This window comes from Calonectris borealis, chromosome 2 (assembly GCF_964195595.1).
Source record: "Calonectris borealis chromosome 2, bCalBor7.hap1.2, whole genome shotgun sequence".
Classification (NCBI taxonomy): Eukaryota; Metazoa; Chordata; class Aves; order Procellariiformes; family Procellariidae; genus Calonectris; species Calonectris borealis.
In genome coordinates, this window is record NC_134313.1 from 163980189 (window position 1) to 164006248 (window position 26060).

The 26060-nt window shown below is 39.3% G+C and overlaps 1 protein-coding gene across 1 annotated transcript in view; it reads left to right on the forward strand.

Annotated features, from left to right (window-relative positions):
- The window catches only part of PRKAG2 (protein kinase AMP-activated non-catalytic subunit gamma 2), a 233615-nt gene that overhangs the window by 175806 nt on the left and 31749 nt on the right, over positions 1 to 26060 (forward strand). Inside the window, exons 5-6 of the mRNA XM_075144229.1 lie at positions 17 to 104; positions 20974 to 21083. Of these exons, the coding sequence (XP_075000330.1) occupies positions 17 to 104; positions 20974 to 21083 (198 nt within the window). The remainder of the gene's footprint in view (positions 1 to 16; positions 105 to 20973; positions 21084 to 26060) is intronic.

The window sequence follows — 26060 nt, forward strand, 5'->3', positions numbered from 1 at the left end:
TTCTTCCCTCCCGCAGGCGGCGGCGGCGGCAGCGGCTCCGGCTCCCTCTCAGCTCCCGGCCGCCTCCGAAGGGATGCTGGAGAAACTAGAGCTCGAAGATGAAGGTAAAAATTCAAGGAAGGGGGGGCCCGGGGGCGGGTCGGTGGACACCCGCACACCCAGCGGGGTCAGGGCAGAGGGAAGGGAGCGGGGTATCCCTTCCCGAGGAGCACGCCCCGGCGAGGAGCCCGCCCCGGGGAGGGGGCTGCGCCGTGCCCGGGCCGGCCGCTGTGCCGCCGCCTGCGCCGGCCGTGTCCTTGCAGGGCGGGTCGCGACCTTCCCCCCCCGGCCCGGTCCCTCTGCGGTCCTTTTGTCCCGGCGGCTGCAGCCCGGGCTGTGGCTGCAGCCCGGCTCGCACGCCGCCTCGTAGCCGTCGGCAGCACATGCCTGCGTCTCCCGGGCCGCGGCCGCTTCGGCGGTGCGGGCTTTTAATCTGCAGTTCCAGTCAGCCAGGGTCCCTGGGACTGGAGGGAAGACAACCTTCATGGCATCCCCTCCTCCTCCCTTTGAAACGCTTATTCTCCTCGAATACGTCTGCGATACCAAATATAGACTGAGAGCGAGGTGCGAGCATTTTCAACTAAAGCTTCTACTCCTTATGGATATGCATACATCTGTTTAAAGCGGACAGCTGTAAACTAGATTTTCCTTATGTGGCTGCTCTCTTACGTTGTTCTTAGCTGTCCTATAAAGAGCTGCAGTTTTAACAGTGTGTGCTGTTCTTGATAGGGGAACTCCTGGCAAGTTTTTGTATCTTGCAAGCACTAAACTGTGCTGTGGAGAAGCATGAATGTTTTTTCTCGAACTTGCACAAAGCATTCGTTTACCTCTGAAAGATCCGTATTGAATATCTTGAGCTTTCATTTTCAGAAGGGATTAGATTAGTGGATGCAAATGTGGACGCATAGCTAATCTCTATGCTCAGTATTCTAAAGTGGCTAAGACTTCATGGGATGTGGGTTTTTTGTAGTTGGTAACTGCTATTGTAAAATGTAGGACAAATATTTAAGGAAAACTTTGAAAATAGTAGGCTGAGTCATTCTGTGAAAAATATCTAAGCCGGTATGCTAATAAGCCAGCTTCTTGGTTACTAGCATGCTTTCCACAGTTGTGGGACTGGTCCGAAAAAGTAACACCTTTTATTTTAAGCTTTCTGTGTGTGAGAAAAGGAAGCTCTTAACAATTGGATTTTTTAAGCTTTTTTTTTAGGAGTCCAGACAGAGTTTGAATTGCAATGAAATACTTGCGTCTTTGTGAATCCTGAGCATGATTAAATACGAATATTTGGTGCAAGGGTTTTGTTGCTAACTTGTAGCTTTTTTTCCTCACAATGTTTAACTATTTTTAGTTAGGCCTTCATTTCATACTTACGAAGAGTTAGAAAGTTACCGACTTACATATTTCTTTTTACGTAAAGCTTGTTACTGCTAGATAGGAGATCCTAAAACCTGCTGAATCACTAATAGTTAAGCCATTTTAAAAGCTATTTTAAACACCTTATAAATTTAGGTATCTGAAAAGGGTGTTTAGGTTAAAAAAAAAAACACCCTCAGTTTTGAGACTCCTTTGCAATTTTAACAGTGTAACGTAGTGTTATTTGGAGTCAATTGATTAGGCTAAATATGTGTATGAGTCTTCTAAAACACTGCAATAAGATAGTTCTTCAGAATGTTTGGTAATTTTTTTTGATTTTTTTTTTTTTTCCTGGTTTTCAAGCTTCTGTTTCACTTTGTCTCTCAATTAATTTAGCTTTAAAACTAAGGCTTTGTCTGTGAGTACTCAAGCTGGGTGGGTGAGAGCAGTTCAGGGATCTGTCAAAAGATAAGGCCTAATAGCAAACCTGTGACCAGTTTAAAGTAGTATGTGAATTTTGAAAGGAAGCAGTTGCCTTACTAGCCTTTCAGACTTAATGAAAACCTAGTTTTATGCCTAATTTTAAAGCCGAGTGGAAGGGATGTAGAATGCTGTATTCAGAAGAGTAAGATGTAAGTAAAATTAAGAGTGTGACTGTTAGGCCAAAACTTACTGTCCAGAATGCTTCTATATGAGGTGGCCTATAGAAGGAGAATCATAGAAAATTGAGATGCAGATGGGAATGCAGCAGCTTAGTTGCAGTACGTGTTTTACGACCTAAATTTTTGCACTAGTTGCTGTAGTTGTATTTGTGCTAATATTGGGGGTGGGGGAGTAAAATGGCATCTGATGGTGTTCATTTTTTTTGTTGGATGGCAAGTAGTAAGTGCTCAGAAGCTGAGAAACTTCTTTGAAATCTTGGTAAGATTTCATTAAGTGGCTGTAGCCACACTGTAACTGATGATCTTTTGTCAAACTTAGTCTCTCCACTGATACCTAAAACTGTGAATTAAATGAGAAATTCAAAACTTGTTTTGAAACTGCTTTTCTGACTGCCTCTACTTTTGAGTATTTCTTCTTGCTAGCTTTCCAGTTTCTGTGTCCGTCAACAGTTGCTAACTATCTTGTGTATCAAATTGTGCTGCCGTTTTGAAACAGAGAGCTTAATAAAAAGAGCTGAAAAATGAGGCTCAATGTGTGCACTGAATGCCATCCAATAAGCTGAAATGGATTTTTGTTTGTCATTCTCAAAGGTTACACAAATGAGAATTTGAAAGCACAGGAGGCATTAATTTAATTTGGATTCTAATTAAGGGGGTTAAATTGAAAAAATGGTACTAGAAAGATTTATAGTCTAAGTAGTACCATAATGAAATATGCAGAGTCTAGCCTGATGATGTGATTTCTAAATAAAATGGTACTGTCAACTGAAGGGCAATTTCTTTTCATTATTTGCATTATATACAAAGAATGTCTATAAACTAATTTGTACATAATTAGTGTGGACAGTATTAGACATGATGTTATTGTCGCAGAAAGAAGTGCTGGTCATTTTTTTTCGTTTAAAACATCCTTACTTCATATAGCTGGCTGGATTCTGTAGGATCAGTGCAACTTCTTCTCCGTTGGTCACTAGTTCTGTCTAGCATTGGCTTAATAATACTGCTGGTGTGATGTCTAAGAACAAATCTTAGTGAGATGCTGTTAGACAGCGTCAGCTGCACTACAGCTGAAATAGGATGGGCTGTAGGCTGATTATGTGCACAGAGGAGAAGGACTGGATAGGCCAGTGGATATTTATTTCGTTTAAGACTCCCTAAAGGACCTTTTTTTCTAACAGCAATCAGAGCAGGAAAGTAAAAACTCTTATGCAAGAAGTCCAGAATCTCTTTTTAACTGAAGGATGCTCTAGAGTAGAATATTCTGAATTCATCCTGCTCAATATTCCTTGGATGGGAATGGCCTACCTACGTCTCCTCAAAAAGTGTGAAAGCTACCCGTTGATGGGTGTGGAGTTTCTCATTGTAGCCTGAAATAGATTTGTGCTGAGAGACCTCTCATGAATGTATAAATGATCAAAAAATGGTTGTCTTCATACATATTGTGGGTTTGCTTGTTCAGCTCTAGCGTTTGTGCAATCACGTTTCTATATTAAGGTTGTTTTTACTTTTGATCAATGTCAGGAGTAGTTCTGGGTTTTATTTTATGGAGGATATGATGAGCTTGGAAAAGAAAAAGGAGAAATTATTCTGAAGATCTAATATGAAAAAGGGCTTTAGTTAACGATTTACACTTACTACCTTTAATTTGTTAAGCTGGAATTCCAGAAATGGTTGCGTTCCAACAGCTACCTGTGCTATGAGAGGAGAAACTGGATTAGACTAGCAAATGAGTAGCAAACATATGCCTGTCAATTGTATTGATTTAATTGGTATAGTTTTAGCATGTTATTTTGGAAACTAGTTTTGTTGCAAATGTTGGCTTTCATCCATGTTAGTCTCTTCCATTTGCTCAGCTTGAGTAATAAAGTAGGAGCTACTGAAAGCAGAATTAACTATTTTCTGTAGCATCTGCTAACTCAGGGAGACTTTCCAAGGTATTTTATGCAGACAGAGTTAAGTTAATTGCAGGGTTCTCCTGTATCTGTGCTTAATTCCTAGTATGGAAAAAAAGAATTCTGAAAAGTGCATACAGCAATTGTAGCATCAGCGTCATGGGACTGATGCGCTCACTCTTGAATGCTCTGCTTCTCTGGATTGTTGCACAAAGCAGCATTTAGACAGTTATTTGCTAAACAGTTTGCATTGGAGTGGAATCTCTCCTAGTAATGCTCTGGCCTTCATCTCACTCTTCCTTTATCATCCACCTCTTCTGTCACGTGCTCATTTCTGGCTGTCTCCTGAAATGGACTTTCACCAGTAATTGCATCTCCTCTTAACTAATTGTTGTGTCTGGGGTCATTCCTTCCCTGCTCTGCAGATTTTCTTATTGTTTCTTATTAAAAGCAGTTTCTTATTGAGCTCTTCCTGTCTGCCAGCCTCCCGCTGTCAAGTGAATATCTGAATCAAGGTATGAAATCAGATGTCACTTTGGGGCTAAAAATAGTTAAAAGAAGCTTGTAATAGAATGCATGTTAATGTGCATACTAGATTTTGTTTAATTCTTAAGACTGAAGGATCAAGTGCTCAGGTTAGGAGATAATAAAGTTAAGGCATTCTTTTGCAACTGTAATTAATTTCTAATAAACATTCATTATGTGATTGTTAAAGCTGATGCTCTCTGGAGTACAGAAACGGCATTTTGCCCACAAGATGTGCTTTGAGATATCAGGGTACATGGTGATAGTGATAGGGGATGTTTTACAAGAACTTTTCCATGGCAGATTAGAATCCTAAGTGGACATAGCAAGAACTTATTAAGCAGAGATGATAGTTGGTATTAATGGAATTCATATGGTTTTAGAGTTTGGGATTATTTTCTCTTCCTGCTTTAGAGTTACTTTGTGGTGTGATGTAAGAGGCACAATAGCAGATTTTTTTAAAAATCTTATTCTTAGTGCCTTTCGTCCTGGCTATCTGATCTGAAGTAATACTGAACACTTGCATCTGAAACTACAGAAAACTGCTTATTCCGCTGAATTTACTCAGCTTATGTTTTTCTGTCATTTTGCAACAACGAATATCAACAGGATGATGGGCTTTCCTGTGATGTACTTTCCAGAGTTGTTAAAGAGTAACATATCCGCAGTATTCAAATGTTCGGCTTTATTAGTTTATGCAAGAAATTATGATCAAGTGCCTAGCTGTCCTAGGCAACCTCATGTCCTTTGTCTGCTAGTTTGCTATATAGTAACATCATAGTGTTGTTTGTCGTGTGTCCGTGTCCCCCCACCCCCCGAAATTTCCATCTTCAAAGTTGAAAGATGAAAATTATGTATAAAATGATAGGTAATTAAAAGTATAAAACTTTAATTGAGCAGTGCAAAAGAAGCTATTGGGAGTTTTGTTGTCTTAGTTGAAAACTGTTCCTGCAATCCACGCATGGGTCTTTACCTTGTGCAAGTATTGCACATGGTTCTTCTTGTCAGCCCAGTGCTCACTATCTCCAAGCAGTCCTAACTGTTTTCATGCTCCTACGTAAGATATTACTCTTTTATTCTTAACGTGGTATTTAGTCTTACAATGAAGAAAGCCCTACTCTGTCTTGACTAGGAAATAACCAGTTCATAGCAGCTAAAGCATGCAGTCTTTCTCAGGAAACAAAACTTTTTAAACCTAAGCAATCTGGGAAGTGATGTTTTAATACAGCAAAAGATACAGCCCTGTTACACAGGGCGTGCTCAAAAACTGTGTGCTTTGGGTCTTGGGGGATGCAGGAGCTTCTTGATGATGGAAAAGCTTTCATAAAATTTTAATGTGGTCAAAACATTTATTTTCCCTAACTTGTTCTTGGAAACGGTGAAACCATTCTGGCTGAGACATCCTAGAAAAAAACTATGGAAAAATGCCTACTATGGCAATGAGTCCATGTAATTGCTTTGGCAAAGCTGCAAGCAACTGAAAACAGTTTTACAGGAAGTGTTGGGGCTGATTGTGTCCAGTTAGTGTTGCACCTATATGATTTGCAAACATTATCTTCCAAGTGAAAGCCATTATTGGCCAGCAGCTATCTGTGAGGAGTATTAAGAAAACCTGGTATTCTCCTACACTTGAAAGACATTACTTCTTCAGGTGGATGTTAGTATCTGGTGTCCAATGTGAAGTACTGTTTTACAATAACCTTTACTAGCTACTCTTGCTAGTGCTATCACTTTCATCTGCATTAGATGAGGGACAATGTCAACTCTGCTAATAACTTCCATGGAGAACTTCCTTGATCCAGAAGCTGTTTGGTTTGATAGTAGGCTATCACGGTTGGTAAACAACTGCTTGATATAACAACAAAGGCTTTGGACAATGTCATCTCAACTTCCAAGTGTCCCAAGAACCCCCTGATTTAGAGGTATTGAGTTTACAGCATTGCGTGCTTGAGTAATGATAGATGTGGAAGATATGACAATATCAGTGTTGCCTTATAGATGACTACAAGATGCTGTTACTTGCCTGTGACTGCTTTGCTGAGCATTACCAGGATTTAGTAGGGTGACTATAGAGTCCTTTCTTCAAGAAACTTCATAGGTGGTGGTCTGCAATGTTCTATCTGATATACCTCTCCAATGCCATGGGTATACGTGGAGGACAGTATAGCTGAAACAATATTATTGTCTTGGTAGTTTGATAATCTCAACTGTTAAATTTGGCTGTTGTGGTCAAGTCATTGCTCTTGGAAAACTTAGTGCCATGCGGCATGACTGAGTACTAAACGAAGGTGACTTGCTTTAAACTGAAGTAATGCCAATGTGACAAGAATGATAGTGGAATATTTGCATAAGTTGGCTCAATCTAGCTGTTGCTAAACAATTGTAAGAAATGTTTTTGCTTACTAATCATCTGCAACAGATATGACTGTCCTTTAAGATAGGACTTTTTTTAATGTGTACTGTGTTTTTGATAACTCGAGGGTGGGTGATCACAGGGCTTTGTCTGTGGAGCCTTTCTTTAAGTCGGATCACTTACATCAGCGCTGCTTTTTGTTAAGTGCTACCCAAAGAGCAAGCTCCTAAGCTGTCTGCAGTTACTTCATTAATTCAAATATTTTGACTTCCAGAACTTACAACTATACTAGCATTGCGTGGGTTTGGGGGGAAGTAGGTAAATCCGAAACATCTTAAGCAATGTAGCATTTCCAACATAAGTACAGGAGTTGATGGTACTGTTTTTCATAACAGTTCTTGCATCTTGAAACAAAATGTACCTCTCCACACTGAGGCTGTTTGCCTTTGGACGCATGTTGTGTTGGGCTTTACTGTAGCTCTTCTCTGTGTAGAGAAGACTGACAAGAGGAAAATCTGGGAGTTTAGGAGAAAATTCTTCTATGGAAGGGTTGCACCAATGGCTAGGATTAACATACAGCCACAGCAGCTTAATACAAATATAAGCAGAACTATGTTAAAGCAAAGTTGAATTTGACTTTTAGGTGTCCAGCTTGGCATCTAGACAGAGCTTTGGAAAGCTTAAATAACCCTATCCTTCTAAGAGTGAATCACATCTAAGCGGTTTTTGAATGTGATGTGGACAGTTTTCAAATACTATTTGAATAAATCTAACTTGTTTTTAGATTCTTTCCTCCTCTGCGGAATTGTATATGGATTTTGCTGCTTTATGTGAACCAGTTTGGTGAATCTGCCAATTTTGACTGTGGCAGAAGTTAAATGGCACTCCTACATTTTGTCTAAAAGCAGTTTTCATATGCTGTAGACCAGTGGTTTTATTTGTGATGTGAATTTTTTTTTTGCCTTTTTTTTAGGGTGTTTTTTTAAGCTTTTTTTTTTTTCACAATATCATTTTGCTTTTCTCTGTGTGTTGTGACTGAGTATTTAATTCTGACACTGGGCATTTTAAGAAACAGAATCAAACTTTTTTTTTCTACCAGCCCCTTACACTGTGGTATTCTTTCCTGCTGCTTAGTTTGTTTGATGAATTTCTACTGACGCAAAGACACAGAGGAAGAAGATACCTGAGGTGCTGGAGAAAAGAGCAAACTGGGATAGGCATAGAAGAGGGCCGTTCATAAGACCAGGAATATAGAACTTGCATTAAAGGAGGAAACTGAAAAGCTTTGCTCATTTAGCTCAGTAAAAGGACAGCCAAGACGGGATGTGATAACACTGTATGTATGAAAACATCCTGAAAGGAGTGGGAAGGGGGTCAACACCAAGGAGGAAAATTAACTGAAGAACAACATTGGCGCAAGAACAAATGAATATAAGCTCTTCCTGTATAAGCTTTGAAATAGTACTCTAACTTCCAACATAGTTACTATAGGAGTGAATTTGTAGGATAGACTTCTAATGCTTCGAACCACTTCAGGATGGAGCAGGATCACTCAGTGAAGGGATTGTGTGGTTGCCTTTAATAGAAGACTCTGAATGCCATGGTGCAGAAGGTGAATGCTTTGCTCTGCTTTGCTCTACGCAAGCAGTTGCATGTATCTCTCCTGCCATAGTCTTGCTTGAACTCCCTAGTATTTTTGAGTCAGTTCCTTTAAAACAAAACAAAAAAACAAACAACACCCCACCCCCAAAAAAACCCCAAATCAAACAAACAAAAAAAACCCCAACCCCCAAACAAAAAAAAAACAACACAACAATGGTGCTCTGTATGGACATCATACGAGTTCAGAGGAAGGTCAGCTTTGGGTGAAGTTGCAGTTTATCTGTGGTATAGAGAATGCATCAATAGAACTTCTAAACTAGGTTCCAGAAAACTGTACCCGAATGTACTGTATTGAATGTGTGTTGGATCTCACCTACTTTAATTAGGAAACTGCTAATTCTTTTTCTGTATAGCTTCAAGCTACCTCTGCCATTAGGTAAATCTCTTAAGTGGTATATTGAAACAGAACGCTTCATAATCTATTGAAGTGTGCATACAGATTCATAAATTCTCATAAGAAATAGCAATAATAGCTATTTAGAAAATGTTGGCATGCATAGGGAGGGAAAGAGAAGAAATGTGTAAGGAGAGACTAGAGAGAAATGAAAATGTAAATACTGAATTATTAAAAGCTTCAAGTTAAGATATTGTAAGTAGTCATTCAAGATTTGAGACCAACAGTTTATTAGACCTGACAAAACTGTTTCACCAGCAAAACATAGTCCATAAGACTTAAGCCTAAAAATTTATTTCTTCCTTAAAGCATTATAGAAATGATGCTTTGAGTTTAGATTGTTAGTCTTCAGTGGAAGACCTCTTAAAGATCAGATACTTGCCCTGTTCAGTAAGGATACGACTTGTGGCTTGTGAAAATGCTGTGTACTTGTTCTGAAAATGCTTGTCTTGTGAATAATACTTGGTTAAGCCACTTGTTTAGGTTTGATCTTAAACTAATTCCTGAAAGACTTAAATGGCTATCTCTTTTCTGAAGTGTGGGCAAACTGTCTATGTAGTAGGACTTATGCTTGCTTTAAAGAAATAGCAAAAGTTCAAATTGTTTACCAATTTTCCAGTATAGATACTAAGGATACAGGCTGGTTTATTCTTTCATTAATCGCATATCTTAAACCTTCCTTGAATTCAACTCTCCAGTGTATGGTTGCGGATATTAATATTCAGAGGCTTAATACCATTTTTAGTTTCTCGTGTTTTGTGGCCTGCGTCTCGCAATCTTGAAGAGCATGCCTGCATTCCAGACAGGCGACATCTTAAATTAGATCTTTGGGATGCTTAGGGAAAAATCATAGTGCTTATTGTTAAGGGAAGATCTTGAACATGTTTTAGAAAATTCTTCAGGTCAACTTATTCTTTGTTGTGGTGAAAGTCTTAGAAGCATTATTAGGTTGCAGGCTGAAGTTGCTACCTTTATTCACAAAACCACTGTGATGTAGCTTTCCTCAAAGTACAAATCTTTGACCAAAAGTTGATTTAAGTGATAGTGGGCTGTTTCAAAAGTATTCAGTTGGACTTCTGATACTGTTTACCAGTTAGTCCCTAAACAAGGCAGCTATTGCTTGTAAACAAATAAGTTTCTCTGCCTGCCTGGGCAAGAAACTTCCCAGTTACTATGATTAGCTCTGGAATGTGAACTTTCTTAAGCTGCTCATCACTTTTTTTGTCTGCCTCAAATCTCACATAATCATTTGCTTATCCACACTGCCAGTGGAGAGCTACAGTAAAAAAGAAGTGTTAACTTCTCAGCCCATTTACCAGGACTTGCTGACTCCAAAAATGAGGAACAAAATTCAGTGCAGGATTTTGAAGTGTGCTATGAATACAGGGAAGATTAAAACACAATCTGAATCTTTCATTGTTTCAGGCAACTATTTGTATTAGTTTTCTCTTACAAGTCTTAGCTACTACTGAAATTTGAAGAAATTGAGATATTTATCCTCAAAACCAGAAAAGTAGATCTTTTGAAGTATTCTCAGGAACTAACGACCTTTTTTGTTCTTCACTAAAGCAGGATGTGCTTATGCAGTTGCGGACACTTGTCTCATTCCATGTTTAGGACCTTTAAGGAAGGAGACTGTACAGTGTCCTAAGGTTGCTTTGTTCTGTCTAACCAGCTTCTGGAATGCGTTAATAGCTCTCTAACAGCTGAGGTGTGGTTTTTTTTTTTGTTTGCTTGTTATTTCGTTTAAGCAAACTGTTCCTTTTCTTCCCTACTTCTGCTATAGCAAATCAAATTAATAACAGGGTAGTTCTTTTTCAGTAGTAGTGATACTTAGTCATTCCCCTAATTTGCACTCATCCAACTGAGTGTTCCTTTCAGGTTCTGGTATTCTCTGAAAGATCATATTAACTCCAAACCACTTATGAATTCAGTTTGAAGATGTCGTGAGGTTTAAAGTCTTGTAACCATTTCTAGCTCTTACTCTTTGAAGCATGTTCTATTCCTGTTTTGAAGACCACGAAGGAGAATGCTGAATAAAATGAAGCCCTGATCCTCTGAGACTCTCTTGCAATGTTTTCCCTGTGAAATACCAAGCTACTGGTAAAAGCTCTTCCAGAGTGAATTGTAGAAAACTAAAGATGTGTAGCATGAACTTGCAGGCCATTATGCACCAGCTGATTCACATAAGATGGACATTGCAAATGTTTCAACTTTGAGAAGAGTTTGAACTGGAGTTCGTATCTTCTTAAAAACACACAGTTGTCATCCAGTCTTGCAAACCCACTGGAAAAAAAAAAGACATCTTACTAGTTTTGCTGCAGCTGGGATTGCTTGTTATGCAGCTACCTTGTGGTGATTCTACCGTATCTTCCACATGTTGTAGTATCCAAGCTTGCTTTGAAATCAGTGTCTCAAGTGTACTGTGATTTTTTTTTTTATTATTATTTATTTTGTCTGCCCTCTTTTTTTCATCCAGTTCATCATTTTATCCTGAGTAAAAACTGATTAGACTGAACTGTTCTTGACACAACCATATTGGCTTGCTTTGCTTTTGATGAGCTTCTTTTGTAGGTGCTTACAAATACACTGGTTTTAATAACTTGCTTCGGTACATACCTAAGAATTCTGCCTGGTTTTGAATTTGTTTGGCTCTCCTTTTGACAGGTACTATATCTTCTCCTTCATGAACTTGCGGAGTTCAGGATTGTTTTTTTTTTAACTAGGGTGACTTCTGTTTACACACGTAATAACCTGCTGTCTCTGCATCAGGCAACTCCTTGTGAGAAGGGGAGAAAACATCTCAATTACCTTAATGATCTAAAGTTGCACAAACTCTAGAATTCAAAAGGCATACTAAAACTTGTGCAAAAAAAAGATGTAAATGCAAGCAATCCTGAATGTTATGTTTGAAAGTGTCTTAAGTAATTAGGAATATAATTCTTGAACTGAAATGTTTTAAGATGTGTTGTGGTTTCTTTTAGTTTGTCATTATTATTAGAAATTATTAACCTTTTTCTGAAGACTGGAGCAACAAGACAGTGTGCACTTACTTCTGTATTCATTTTTATTTACCTGTTAATGTACCTATTCTCCCCTCTTATTTTATGTACCTTTAGACCCTCTTCCTATTTGTAGGATAAGATACAGTTAGCAGGGCAGAGCTTACTTACTCTAATGTTGTCCCTGTGTGTTCACACTTCTTTTTAAAATCCTATTCTTCCTGTCACATCATGTATTCATGCTGTAATATGTAATTGAATTAATCTTGGATCACTGAAGAAGCTTCTGATACTGATCTCTAGATACACTTCCTATCACTTCTTTGTATCAGAGTATCTTACATCTGTAAACTTACTATGATCTTTCTTTAGCTGCCAGTTCATGCATTCCTTTAGATCAGGGTGGGAAATGTTCAATCTGCAACATCCCTATCGTATAGCCTGTGGCTGCATGAATAATGCTACTGTGTAACTTTAATGTGTGGTCTGCCAGGATATTTTAAAGCTCTTTGCAGCTTTCAGAAAGAAAGAAAAATCTTGTCTCTGTCACTACATCCTCTCTTTTTGGTTCCTTGCATTTGAAATCCTTTCAACTTGTGATGGAATAATCAACTCCTATCACTGTCATCATATTACTTCCTATATATTAGACTTTAAACCTGTTTGTTTTTTTCCCCTCTAAAACTGGAGGTAGACCTTTGCTAGCCTCGGTTGCCATCTCTGCAACAAAGTTGTGCCGAGCATGTTCTAAAAACTTAATGATGACTTATCTCCTGCCACTTAAAGTAGGCATCCTTGTAATTATCTCTTCCCACTTTTTCCATCTTTTTTTACCACTCAGTCTTATCCTGTGACTGATTACATGGGTGGTTATTTTGATGTTTTTTTTTTTTCCTGAGAAAAGTTTCCTCTTGAATAAACAGAAATCAAATGATACAGTACAACGTCCCTTCTTTTTTCTGTGCTTGTTCTTCTTAAACTGTGTTAGTATTCTCCTACGAAGTCTGACATTGATTCAGCTTCTGGTGTCTTGTGGACAAGAATCCACTGTTTTTAGTGTTCTTGTCTCTTTAGCAGACAGCTCAGCAGACTGAAAAGTCATGCCTGTAATTGCATTATTCTGTGACAAAATTGCAGTTCCCATGCTTTTCACAGGATATACCATGTACGTTTTAATTTGTCTGTGTATCATTCAAACCTATCTAAGAATCTAACAAATTAGTCACGTTTCTCTTATAGAAGGTAGGCTGAAGTAAAGCTGTTGCTCGTGATCACAGCAACATACTGTACACAGCGTAGTACTGGGTTCCTTTTCAGAATCTGTTCCTGTCTGTCCCTTAGCTGAGGAGTGCTGATAAAATCCTACCTGAACATTTGATTCCTGGAACGTTGTTCTTGAAACCCCACTTCTTCATTTAGATGTCTCCATTTCCCTTAAAAGTCATGTTTTGAGCACTGTGGGTGAGCTTGTAGAGACATCTGTGGAATAGTTTGTGGTTCTTACTATGTAGTGTCACTGTTGCTCTTGGAGTGGATTAACTATATCCATTCTGGATGTTTTTTCAGACCTATTAGAGATGTTGTGTTAATGATTTACACTGGAACTACTACCATCTCCTGCATTGTGGAAGTTGTGGGAGAGGTTATCGAGGATATTAAAGAACTCATTCAGTAAGTTCAGACTGGGGGTGAAAAGAAACTTTATAGCCAGTTTTGGTGACAACTTTCAGATAAAAATGCAGGCAAAAGAACAAATTACAAGGTTAATGACGTCTTTTACCTATTGTATACTCTGCCAAGGGTTATCTGTAACAGTAGGGAGAGAAGGTAACTTGCACTGGCTTATTTAAGTGATTAGTCACCCTGGTGTCTTCTGGCACCATTTGACATAGCTAAGCTGATCTAATGGCTAGCTGCCACAGCAAGGATGGTGTCCTTGTACTGTATAACTTCTAGTGTAAGGAAAGGGCACGAATAATCTGTTTGCCACATGGCTAGATATGGGAGCTGAATAGACCTCAGACTGGCACTATCAGGAAGCCGATAACTTGTGACAAATTCAGCTTTTCCAGCCAACTTGTGGAACAGTTTTGTATATATCCAGAAGCAGTGTGAGGGAGGGAATGGAACCACACAGCAAGTAAAAAGGGATCAGCAGCTGCTGCTACTATGCTGTGCTGCTGCTTACGCTGCCATGGAGCCACATCTTTAGACCTGGCCTTTGAAAAGGTAGAGTTATTCTGTGTTTGCTTCTTGTAAAACTTCTCTTTTAAATTGCACCTTAAGCCAGATGTGCATAAACAGCTCTCCCAATTCCTGTTTTCACTGTGATGATATATGTTTGTCAAAGTTGTTTTTTTTATTTCTACGTTAACAAAAGACTTAATTATTTTACTTGATTAACTGATGTAAGAGAGAATAGTATAGAGTGCTTTTGTTGGTATTACACCTCTTCTAGTAAAGTTTATCAGTATAATTATACCAATAAACTTCACCTAATGTATTGCTGTTGGATCAGTTTTGTAGTAAACATTGGGATGAAAAATATGTTTTGTCTCTAACATTTTAATTCTTTAGCACCTGAAACGTGATATTCAACATATTACTTGACTTTTTAAAAATAAGAGTGTGATTGGGAGTAATGTGAAATGCAGATATGTATGTGTGCAGCAACTGAAAAGAAATTGTTTTTTTTTTTTCCAGTAACTGGGTTATTTAGTACATGTGAGAATATCACAAAAGTACATTTCTACTCCCTTCCGCATTTCCTTTTATCCACCATCTGAACTGGCTGAGGGGAGGTGGTTATGCTAATAGTAGTCAAGCTGAAGAGTCTAGCATTGGGTGCTGGGAGTGCTTAGCTCCTGCTGCTGTAAGAAAACTCTAAGCATTTAAAGTTGCACGGGTTCCCAGACTGATTCTGATTAAAAATCATGGGAGATGGTAGAATTATTGTGTATATATGTGGTTTCTGTCTTCCTTTAAGTTGTTCACCTAGCTAGACAGTTAGCTGAGTATATTTTTTACCTACTCTTATTGGCTGTTTTTTCCCTGCTTTTTAAAGGGCTTTTAAAATTTGGCAGTTAACTTCATAGTAAGCTTAGAAATGTCAGTTATACAAACAGTTGTTTAAGTCCATAAGAAGGGTTCTTTGTGTTCTTCAAATGTTTGAGAATTACTAGAGCTACCAGCTCTCAATCTAACCATGAGGAGCAGGGGTGCTACAGAGAGCTGCAGCAGCATGATTGTGGTCTGTGGTGGAATTAACTCTTTAAAGCAGATGAGAGAAAACAGTTTCTGTGGAACCCTGTGTCTTCCTTTCAAACACTCCTGGAACCACAGACTAAACTTGAAATGTGAGTGGATACCAGTGCAGAAATTCAAGGAGCGTAATATAGCTGTAATATAAAATATAATAGGAAAGGTCATGACTTTGTATTGTTGAAATTAGGAAGCACGCATGGTCCAGGATCTCGATGTTGGGCCACTCCAGTATGAATATAGCACAAATACAGTCTGTGGTTTGCAGTAAACACTTCTGAGGAACTTTCTGTAGGTTTTTATGTCGCAGTATTTGGAAGCTTTTCAATACGTGTTGACCGTATGTGTTACTGCATGTTCCCGTTCTTCATCTGCAGGCACTTCTTTTTTTCTCTTCTTTTTCTTCTTTTGAAGGCCTTGAAATTCTGAGGGGAACGCTACAGTAGGAAGGTGCCCTGCATGAGTAGAACTGAAGGTATCTGTTGAGTAGATCTGAGGAAATGGCTTCAGTAATGCTGCAGAAGTTTCCCTTTCATTTATATGGAGTATTCAGATGATAGTTCTACCTTAGAGCTCTCTAAATAGACAGTTATACTTAGTACCAAGTCCCGCTGCAATCTCTGAGTCAGTATCGCTGAATAGTTAATATGTTAAAAAAAAAAAAATCTGTGATGTTTTTGTAAATAATATTTACTGCCTGAAATAAAAAGTTAAAGCATGTCTCATGTTACAGTGAAGGGTGGGAGAAAGGAAGGGAGTAAAAATCATTTGGTCTTAAGCGAATAAGATTGGGGAGTAGAGTGGCAGAAATACAAATAGATTGATCTTCCACTCTTTAAAGGATCTCTACCTGTAGGAATAAAGTGCTGATGCAAAGAGAGAATTTACTCTGTAAAAGGCTGTGTGACGAGGCTCTCAAATTCAGGTGTTAAACTGTCAAAAAATCTTGTAACCTTTCAGGTGACTTCTGTTTATGCTCTATTAAAAATTGCAAAAAACAGCACTGGGGATTTGGATTTTTTTGCCGTCAACTATGACTTGGGGAGAGGGGGTGCACATGGAGAATGTTCACTTGCAAAACAACTTTCAGATGAATCTTCAAGAAATAAGCTTTCATGAGTGAACACCCACATGGAAATACACATACAACTACTTATTAGTGGACTCTTCTCCTCCCCTGATCCTGCTCTAGATTAAGATGCCTCCTGCTGGGAATCTGCTCTGCCTGTGAGCCAACTAACTTCCAGATCATGAGCCTGTCGAAAGCTGAGGTTTGTCTGGAGGCAGTGTTCTAAGTCTTGGTCTAGACCTAAGCTAAGGTCCAGCAAATGTACTCCATAAGGCTTATCTGCACCTGCCTTTGCCATGCCAGGGCAATTGTAATCATCTAGTGCCTTTCCATCTTCTCACTCCTCACAAGAGTTGTTGCAGAAGCAGTATGAGAAAGGCATCCATCTGACTAAGGGAGAAGGAATACAAGTGACAGGAATGTCAAGGACAGACGCTGCTTAGCACAGTTGTGACTCCAGTTCAGCTTCCGAGGAGGAGGACTCGCTTAGGAAGTCCCTGATCTAAGAAGTTGGGCTGTAGCATGTAGTCGTTCTCCTCTGTGGCCCATCAGTGTGACACAGCTTAGGACATCTTAAGCATTAAATTAGTGTAACTGAGGCTTCTGCAAATGAGGCTTCTTATGCAAATCTAATTTTGGATACCTCAGTCACTTCCTCAAGCAGGAGCAGAGATTTCATGTCACCTCTTGTTCATGTAGTACACCATTATCATATCAACATCTGACTATGTTACTGACTTTATGGTGAAGGAATGGCCAGTATATACTCATAGCTCCTGCATGTTGGGTAGGTGATCTCCTATGCAGATCAGAGATGACATGCAGAGACTAAGAGAGATTTTAAGTCAAGCTGAAAGGCATCTGTTCATGTCCATCCAAAGGGAGTACTGCTTTGCAGGTACTGGATAAGACTGCAGAACCTTAATAGTAGCCAGAAAGGATGAGCATTTATTGGAAAAACAAGTAAGACTGAAATTAGAAAATAAATAAGTAACAAAGTAGAAATACCTTAATGGAGATTAGGGTGTTTGTTTTTGATTATTTGTATTTGCAGCACAGTGGTGGTTGGATACAACCAAAAGCAGTAAGTTTGTCCTCTGGAAGGTGAGAGGAACTGTAAAGACAACTATGCCCTGTCCACTTGTGCTGTGCAGGGAAGACAGGTATGAGTGCACCCCTGTGCCAAACCTTTCAGCTTGAGAGACCTTTTCTCCTTTGAGCAGCTGTATATACATAATGCACGTACAATACCTGTACAAAGAATTATGCTACAGCATCTGTTTAGTAATCCTAAGTTGCTGAAGGTGTTAGGTCTTAAATATATTTTCCAACAGACACTTGATGAAGTCATGTAGGACATATGAGTTAAATCAGTGCTGCTTATGTTTTGCATGTTTAGTTAGTAACTAATAAAGTGGTGCATTATACTTATTTATAGTATAAGGATCTTCTGTAGAAATAAACCTCAGTTCCAGCTAGACAATTGGATCCTTGTTCAGATCCTGCTAGAGTTTCTTAGCTATTTATATGGGTGTTAAACAGTGCTCACAGATAGTTATCTCATGCTTCTGAATATTTTTAATTGTAACTTTCCAGTGTCAGTTTGGGAAGCAGCCTCTTCTGAGTTGGAAGACAACATAGGGTGAGATAGTACCTAAGCAATCCCATGCACCCTAATGGGTGAGGATTGTTGAGGTCCAGTTGAAATTGTGTTTGGAGAGTGGGAGTGTGCGGTGAGAGGAGGGTTTATAGGCACATCTTCACTGTGCCAGTCAATACAGAGTTCTTAACTGTGGCTGCCATTAACAGCCTTACCTGATTAAATCTGGCAACATGTCCTGCTTCATAGTTACCGCGCTTGCTATTGTGATACATTGCATTTGCATAACTGTGTTGAGCAATGATGTGCTCTGCTAAGAGTGTAAGTTTTTTTCAGCCAAAAATAGTTGGTTGTCTTGTAGTTTATCAACTATTTGAGGTGTTTCTATGCTTGTTTCTACCCATAGTATGCTTAATTGTACATAAAGTCACGTTGTTAAAGCTACAAACTCGATAGGAAGTACAGATTCAGAATTAGAATAGTAACTTCCCTGGGTACGTAGGCTTGTAGTAGTTTCTGGGTACTTGGTGAAGGTTTTGGAGAACCTTTGTTTCAGTCAGCATGGGGAATAGACTGTGTCTGCAGGTGATTCAGAACTGTTGGACCACTGTCTTGGTTGCTGCAGCAATTGGAATGTATCTAATGAAAGAATGTCGTGGTTTAACCCGGCAGGCAGCCAAGCACCACAGAGCCGCTCGCTCATTCGCCCCCGCCCCCCTCAGTGGGACAGGGAGAGAATTGGAAGGGTAAGAGTGAGAAAACTCGTGGGTTGGAATAAACACACTTTAATAGAACAGAAAAGGAAGGGAAAAAAATAATAACAATAATAATCATGATAGATATACAAAATGAGTGTACTCGCTGAGCAATGCCCAAAAAACAGTGATCGCTACTTCCTGGACACGCCTACCATTCATATACTGAGCATGATGTCACATGGTATGGAATACCCCATTGGCCAGCTGTCCTGGCTATGGTCCCTCCCAGCCTCTTGTGCACGGGAAGCTGAAAAGTCCTTGACTAGTAGGATACTTAGCAACAACTGAAAACATCAGTGTGTTATCAACATTCTTCTCATACTAAATCCAAAACACAGCACTACGAAGAAATTTAACTCTATCCCAGCCAAAACCAGGACAAAGAGGCAGGGGACTAAAATTGGAAGAAACTAGTTTTGTCCTGTCCTGTAGGCTGACTGTTGTAGCTTTTGTAGTGCTGGGGAAAGACTTGACAGTGCAGTGTTTCTCTAATGGTTACTGATCATCCAGTAGCCAGTCTTAGTTACTAGTGATTTGACTTACCATTTCAAGTGCAGTTCTCATTGTGTACTGTCCCATGGGAAAAGTTGAGGTTAAAGTAAATAAGGACTCTGATACTGCACGGAGGGACTGCATTTATGGTTGCAGAAGCAACCTTAATTTCCTAAAGACCAGAGTTCTTGGTATGTCATTTAAATGTTCTTATAGTACTGTTTTTAATGCTTAGTGTCTTGTCCCCTCCCCGCTTTTAGTTTGTGTATTTAAAAAAACAACAACAAAACAATACCAAAAACCACACAAAAAAACCCCAACAACTCACAGGGTCATTAAATTAATTTTGTACAGACAGTAGCTGTTTATGCTATTGCAGAACTTAGAGGATGATAAGATGTTAGTATATTATGGAGTTATATAAAGGTTCCTCTGTCCCAAACTACCCTTTTTAACCTCTTCTATACATGCCCTTGATAAGTCAGTACCAGTTCCCCTTTGGGATCATCTCATAAAAGTTGCTTCCCACCAGCATTGTCCAAGTCCATCTGCGTGGTCCTTTCTCTATCAGTTTACTCATGTGGTTTCCTATTCTCTTATCAATTTTTCCTGGCTCCTGCCATTTTCACTTCTGGTCCTGACCTTTATAGGAACATAAATCCAACAAGTTATTTTCTTTTTTTCTTCTGCTTCCTCCCAGTTGGACTCTCCCTTCTGCACTCTATGGAACTTCTATTTCACGTTGCTTGTGTTTCAGTGGGGGAAAAGGCTTTTTTTTTTTTTTTTTTTAGAGAGTAATGAGTGTTGGAGATGAAGGACTTGCTTAGCACATAAAAGAGACTGCCTGTGTCCTAGAGTAGCCACTTGCAGGGGAGGTCCAACTTTGATTCTGTACAACTGAACTAAAGAAGCTGTGCTGAGCCACTCTCTGGAAGTGACAAATAATTTGTCCAGTGCTAGATGATGGATTTTGAGCAAATCTAGCAAATGAGGATTTTGAGTGTTTTAGCTTCCTAGTATGAAGTTCTTCAAAGATCAGCAGGTATTTCAAGGGTTTTTTCCGTTTGTTTTCTTTTTTCTCCACTCTTCAAAAGTTTAACATATGACCAAGTTTCTGTGCATTATTACAGGGTCTAAAGGGTGCATGTCTGATGGAGGGGTTAACCTTGACCAAGTTCTAGGTACCTGCTGTAAAGAATGGAGGGCCAAACTGCTTTAAAAAAAAAAAAGTTAACATACCTGAGCAGATCTGAAGAATGTATGCATATGCATCTAAACTCTGACAAATGCAAAGTAAATTTAGGTTAATATGGACTGGATTGCATGTCCTTGCTACAGACATGCCACACTAAAACCATTCTAGCCAAGTGGATCCTGTTTTTGTGAATAAAATGTTGGATTCGTGATGCTGTATATGAAGTAGCCTGAAGAGAATGGAACTGATTATATTACTTGCCTGCTGCCTCTTTAGAAAATACGAAATTACTATGTGAAAAGTAGACTGGACAGAGATGAGATTGGAAAAATATTAATTTAAGGAGCTTGAATTAGTCAAACCTGACACTACTTAAGTTTCAAACTGGCTTCCTCTGTACATAGCTAGAGTTCAGATGCATATTCCAATAGTTTGCTGTTAAAAAACCAGGATTTTTTAAATATAACTCTTCAGTATGGAAGTCCTTTCTCATCAAGGAAGAACAATGCATTTTGTCTTTGTTCTATCTAATTTGAAAGGAAAGATGAGTCTGAAATGCAAAGTGCAAAACTATGACTGTCTGTCCAGATCTGAAAGTGTGAGTTTGAGTATTGCTTTAGGGTTGTCCTTTTGCAGTGATGTTCAGTTGATTTGGCATGTTTTTTACTTTTTTTTAAGGTTACTTAAATAAAACAATATAATGTTTTTACTTACAGCACTTGAAGAATCGGAAAGTGACATTTATGTGCGATTCATGAGGTCACACAAGTGTTACGACATTGTTCCAACGAGCTCTAAGCTTGTTGTTTTCGACACTACGCTACAAGTGAGTATTCTCCTTTCAGTCTGCCTTTGCTTGCAGCTCATTTTTTTAAATGAGTGTTTCCTGACTGTTAAATGAAATTCGATCTCTTGAAGAGAAATTCTCCCATAATGCTGTGCTTTGACCATACAAAACCATATTGTTTCAACTGTATCTTTCATGTTATACTAGAGGAGGAGCTGGGGGAAGACTTCCTAGCAGAACAGAGAGGATATAATTTGTTTTGCAGTTGGAATCACTATCTAAAAGACTTTCAGACGAGCCCAAACTTATATTGGCTTCTTCATGGCTATCAGAATTTACATAAAGACATTTTATGTAAAGATCCCTGTGCAATAGCTAAAGAGTATCCAGGTGTTTTGACCTGTTCCCGCTATATTGGTAAGACAATTTAGGACTAAAACGGATAGCTTAATTATGCAAATTATTACATTCTCCAGAAAATTTTTGTTTTCAGTTTCTCATTTTGCTTTTAATCAGTAAATCATCTGCTAGACTCTTGGCTCTGTCTGAAGAGTTTGTTTGCCAAAAGAAGGCATTAGCTGCCTGCTATAGAAACAGACTAATCTGTTCTGCAGCGTGGTAGAAAGCTGTGGCTTTCTTTTTGTTTCCTGGATTTTGCAATGGGCGTTTTTTGGCTTGCTTTGGTTTTTGTTTGTTTCGGTGTGTTTTTCCTTTTAAAGATGCTCCAATTCTGGCTTAACTAAGCCCATTAAGTAATTTTGGTCTGGAATGTACTGCTCAGTTAGACACCAGCTTTCCACAGTCAGAGGCAACCACGTAATAGATACTTAGTCCCAAAGTGTTCACAGAACTATCTTGCGTATCAGATAATCGTATATAATGCTAGATTGAGTGCTATGATCTAAAAGGTGGAAAGCCTGCATTGCACAACAAGGCAAAGTAATGGGGTGGATCCAAGAGCACTGCACACGTATTAGTCTATTTGTACAATGACCTACAGCATCCTTCTTGAGTTCTGCAGCATGGCTAAAAGTACTGGAGCTTCAGTTACTGCTCAGTGCAAAAAAAGCAACTTTGTAACTTCAGCACTGGATTTCTTCAATTATCCAGGAGTCTCGCTGCTCAGGGCATTTCCTTCATCTCTTGACTCAATTTAGACTGAGCACGCTGAGGCTTCAGTATGTTGCCTCTGATACCTTGACGGAGTCCTTCAAGGTAAGTATCCTATCCAGTACTGGTATTATGTTAAAACTTGAGCAGGGCTGTAATTAAGATTCTGCCCGTGTGCCAAAGGACCTCCTGCTGCTAACTGATCTGGTGGCCAAGAAGGCAACACTGGATGTGACAGTTGGTCTCCAGTGTCTCATGTCAGATTATCTCCTCCTTTACCCAGAAAGCCAGACTTCTACTGAAAACTTTTTATCCTTAAGCATCTTGGTATCAATTGAACAGTCACTTTTATTTCCCTAGGGTTCTTCCATATGTTTTATTGGACACTGGTTTTTGTAGTGAAAAGACACCTGATCTGTGATCAGAGATGGGAAAGGTAGCCTGTAGTCTTAAAGGAAGAGCTTTCAAGCACACAGACATCAATCCTACAGAGTTTAAATGTTCACATTGTTGATTTTCTTTGTATATTCCACTTCTTGACTGTTGTGATACAGTCTTTCAACTGCATCTGCTCTTGCATTTCACCAGTCACATAGACTTCGATTGTGCAAGCACTGTAAGCTCTAATGAAGAGTATCTGTTACATTTAGATAAAATACTAATGAATACTTTTTGCCACATTCCTTTTCAGATATTTTTTTCTCTGTCTCTCAGAAGCTTGCTTCTTTGGGAGGTTGATTGTATTGACTTTTTCACCGTCTCGGGGCGGGGGGAAAGTTCTGCAGTTTTTCTTTTCTTCTGCCCAAAAGAGAGAATGACTGTCAACTCTGGACTAAAGAATTCGGACTCCTTTGACCTGAAAGGTCAAATTTGGGATAGTAGTGTTTACTGTCACTCTTTCAGCTCTTCTCAAAGACTGTTAGCTTCCTTTTGGTTCCAGGGGATATTTATTCTCATAAACTGAGATAATCTGTTGGCATGACCCACAACCTGTTGAGTTCTCAGCTGTCGGTGGTCACCTGGGTCAAAGGCTTAAGCTCGGTCACTGTTGCAATTGGAAAGATGAGTCTTCTTTATTCCATGAACCAGTTAATCTTGGGGCCATTGGGGCAGGTCTCCCATTCCTTTTGGATTCTCCAGATCTCCTGATGAATTACATAAAATCATGCCAGATACCGGTTTTCATTGCTGATCTGTGTTGCGATAATGCTATCAATGTAAAGAAGTTAGAGTTTCATCTCCAGTTGGTGAGCCAGTGTGAGGTAATACTTGGAGAAGCAGAGTGTGAGTGAATGAACTTTGTGAATTTTCACCATAAAGGGAAATGGGTAACTTAATGGTAATGGAAAAACTTTCATCAACACGCCACCAAAACCCCTGTCTTATTTGGGATCCCAAATGATAGTCATGGGTTACAACTGGAGAAGAGCAACGCATGCCTTGGTCTATGATCATGGGGTCATATTCTCAGGCTGCTTCTCCAGGTATTTGAAAGCAGTGGTGGTAGAAGAGGAGTCTGTAGTTATTCATTCAAACTTTAGCATATGACAGATGTGAACCATATCTTGAACCTGGATTGCTGGTGAGGAGCTTTTTTCCTCCAGATTGCATTTTGCACCGTTACATTTAATCCCAGTTGCATTACTTGTAATTTATAAAGTCATAATATTATTGTAAAGCAGTAGTCCTCTTCCAGCATTGGAACTGTCTTCCAACTTTGCAGGTTTTGCAAAACTAGTAAATTACAGGCTTGCTTAAGAAAACATTAAACAAGTTGATCTGAATGCTCATCCTGCGCTACACTGGTAGGACGTCTTCTAAATACTTCTCTTCAGTATTTCCCATTGTAGTTCTTTACCTAGCACCTTATTAACATGTATTAATGTTCCACTGTCAGTATCTTCAGTATAAAACACATTATATTTCTTCAGCTTGATCAGTGTGGCTGGTGCACATACATGTGTCTGGAATATAAAAATAGAATAGCTTTTTTTTTAAACAGCTAAATAAGTACATGGTGGAGAATGTACCTAATAAGCGTAGTCAAACAAAAACTTTTAAAATGTTCTTTGTGTTTTAATTTTTAATATATACATTACTTATTTTCCAGTACCTCAGGACTTTGTATCAGTTCTTATTTTGAAAATGTAGTATGCAGCTTTGAAATATTCAGTGTCCATGAATCCTCTTAAGCTGCAAGGATTTTGCAGATATTTGTCTTTCGTGGATCTGTTTCACCCCTACCCAAATCAATGTTTCTCCTAATTTAAAAAACAAACAAAGCCCAGAAGGCCAACCATATCCTGGGCTGCACCAAAAGTAGCATGGCCAGCAGGTCAAGGGAGGTGATTCTGTCCCTCTGCTCTGCTCTGGTGAGACCCCACCTGCAGTGCTGCGTCCAGCTCTGGAGCCCTCAGCACAAGAAAGACACGGACCTGTTGGAGCGGGTCCAGAGGAGGGCCACGAAAATGATCAGGGGGGTGGAACATCTCTCCTATGAGGAAAGGCTGAGATAGTTGGGGTTTTCAGCCTGGAGAAAAGAAGGCTTCGGAGAGACCTTATTGCAGCCTTTCAGTACTTAAAGGGGGCTTATAAGAAAGGTGAGGACAGACTTTTTAGCAGGGCCTGTTGCAACAGGACAAGGGGGAATGGTTTTAAACTAAAAGAGGGTAGATTTAGACTAGATATAAGGAAGAAATTGTTTACAACGAGGGTGGTGAAACACTGGAACAGGTTGCCCAGAGAGGTGGTAGATGCCCCATCCCTGGAAACATTCAGGGTTGGACAGGGCTCTGAGCAACCTGATCTAGTTGAAGATGTCCCTGCCCACAGCAGGGGAGTTGGACTAGATGACCTTTAAAGGTCCCTTCCAATCCAAACTATTCTATGATTCTATAAAAAAGCCTGGTGCCTTGAAAAAGTTCTCCAGAGATTTGAATTCAGGTTTTTCATAATGCTAGAGTTAAACCAGAATATATAAGGGCTCACTTTTTGCCTCCCTTTAGTATAAGCTAGTAGCAATCAATGGAAGAAGATGAAAAAATGGAGCTGTTTTATGTTTTAATGGCATTCTTTGAAAGATTCTGCTGTTGGATTTTTATTTGACTACAGTATCGCATCTCCCTCTGCTGGTCAGGAATCACATATCACAAGTTTCTACGCTGGAAAATTATTCGTGAGATACTGTGGAAAGTATTCTAAAACTGTTGTTAGCTGTGGGAAAACCAGAGATGTTAACTTATATAATGTGGCACAAGCCATACCGCTGAAGCAACATCTATTCATAAAAGTAAGTGTTTAGTCTCAAAGTCTTTGAGGGATTTAGTGTAAAGATTTGTAAGGAATCTTGTTTTAACCCTGAATAAGAGAGGAGATTGTAAGGTGCCGTTACATTGGAAACAGAAAGAAGGCCTTAAATAGCAGAAATAGTAGCTAATAAAGAGCAGGAATGGGCTGACAGTCTCTTCAGTCCTGCATGTTTGTCAGTCAGAAGGCATGGGGGCCTCTCGATTCCAGCAACTACCAAACATCTTGCTTCTTCTAGTACTAGCACACCAGACTGTTCTTGCGTGTCAAGAATACACCTGTGCAACTGGCACCTACACTTGGCTGTTGTGAAAGCAGTGGTATATCTCATGCAGTTCCGTTAGGTGTCAGATCATATGGTAAGGGAGAACTGTGCTGTGCTTCAGCTCGAGAATGTGTCACTTGGCACAGACTTGAGCAACATATATACTAAATAAATAAAATGTACTGAGCCAACGTCTGTTTACCTGCCTGAGGCCAACTGGCACAGCTCAGTTTGCCTTAGTATAGTTTAGCTTATATTTCCCCCAAAACAGAGTAACTGCATCTAGTCTGCCTACCTGAAATGGTCCCTAGCCTGAGAAGTAGCAGATATGGTCT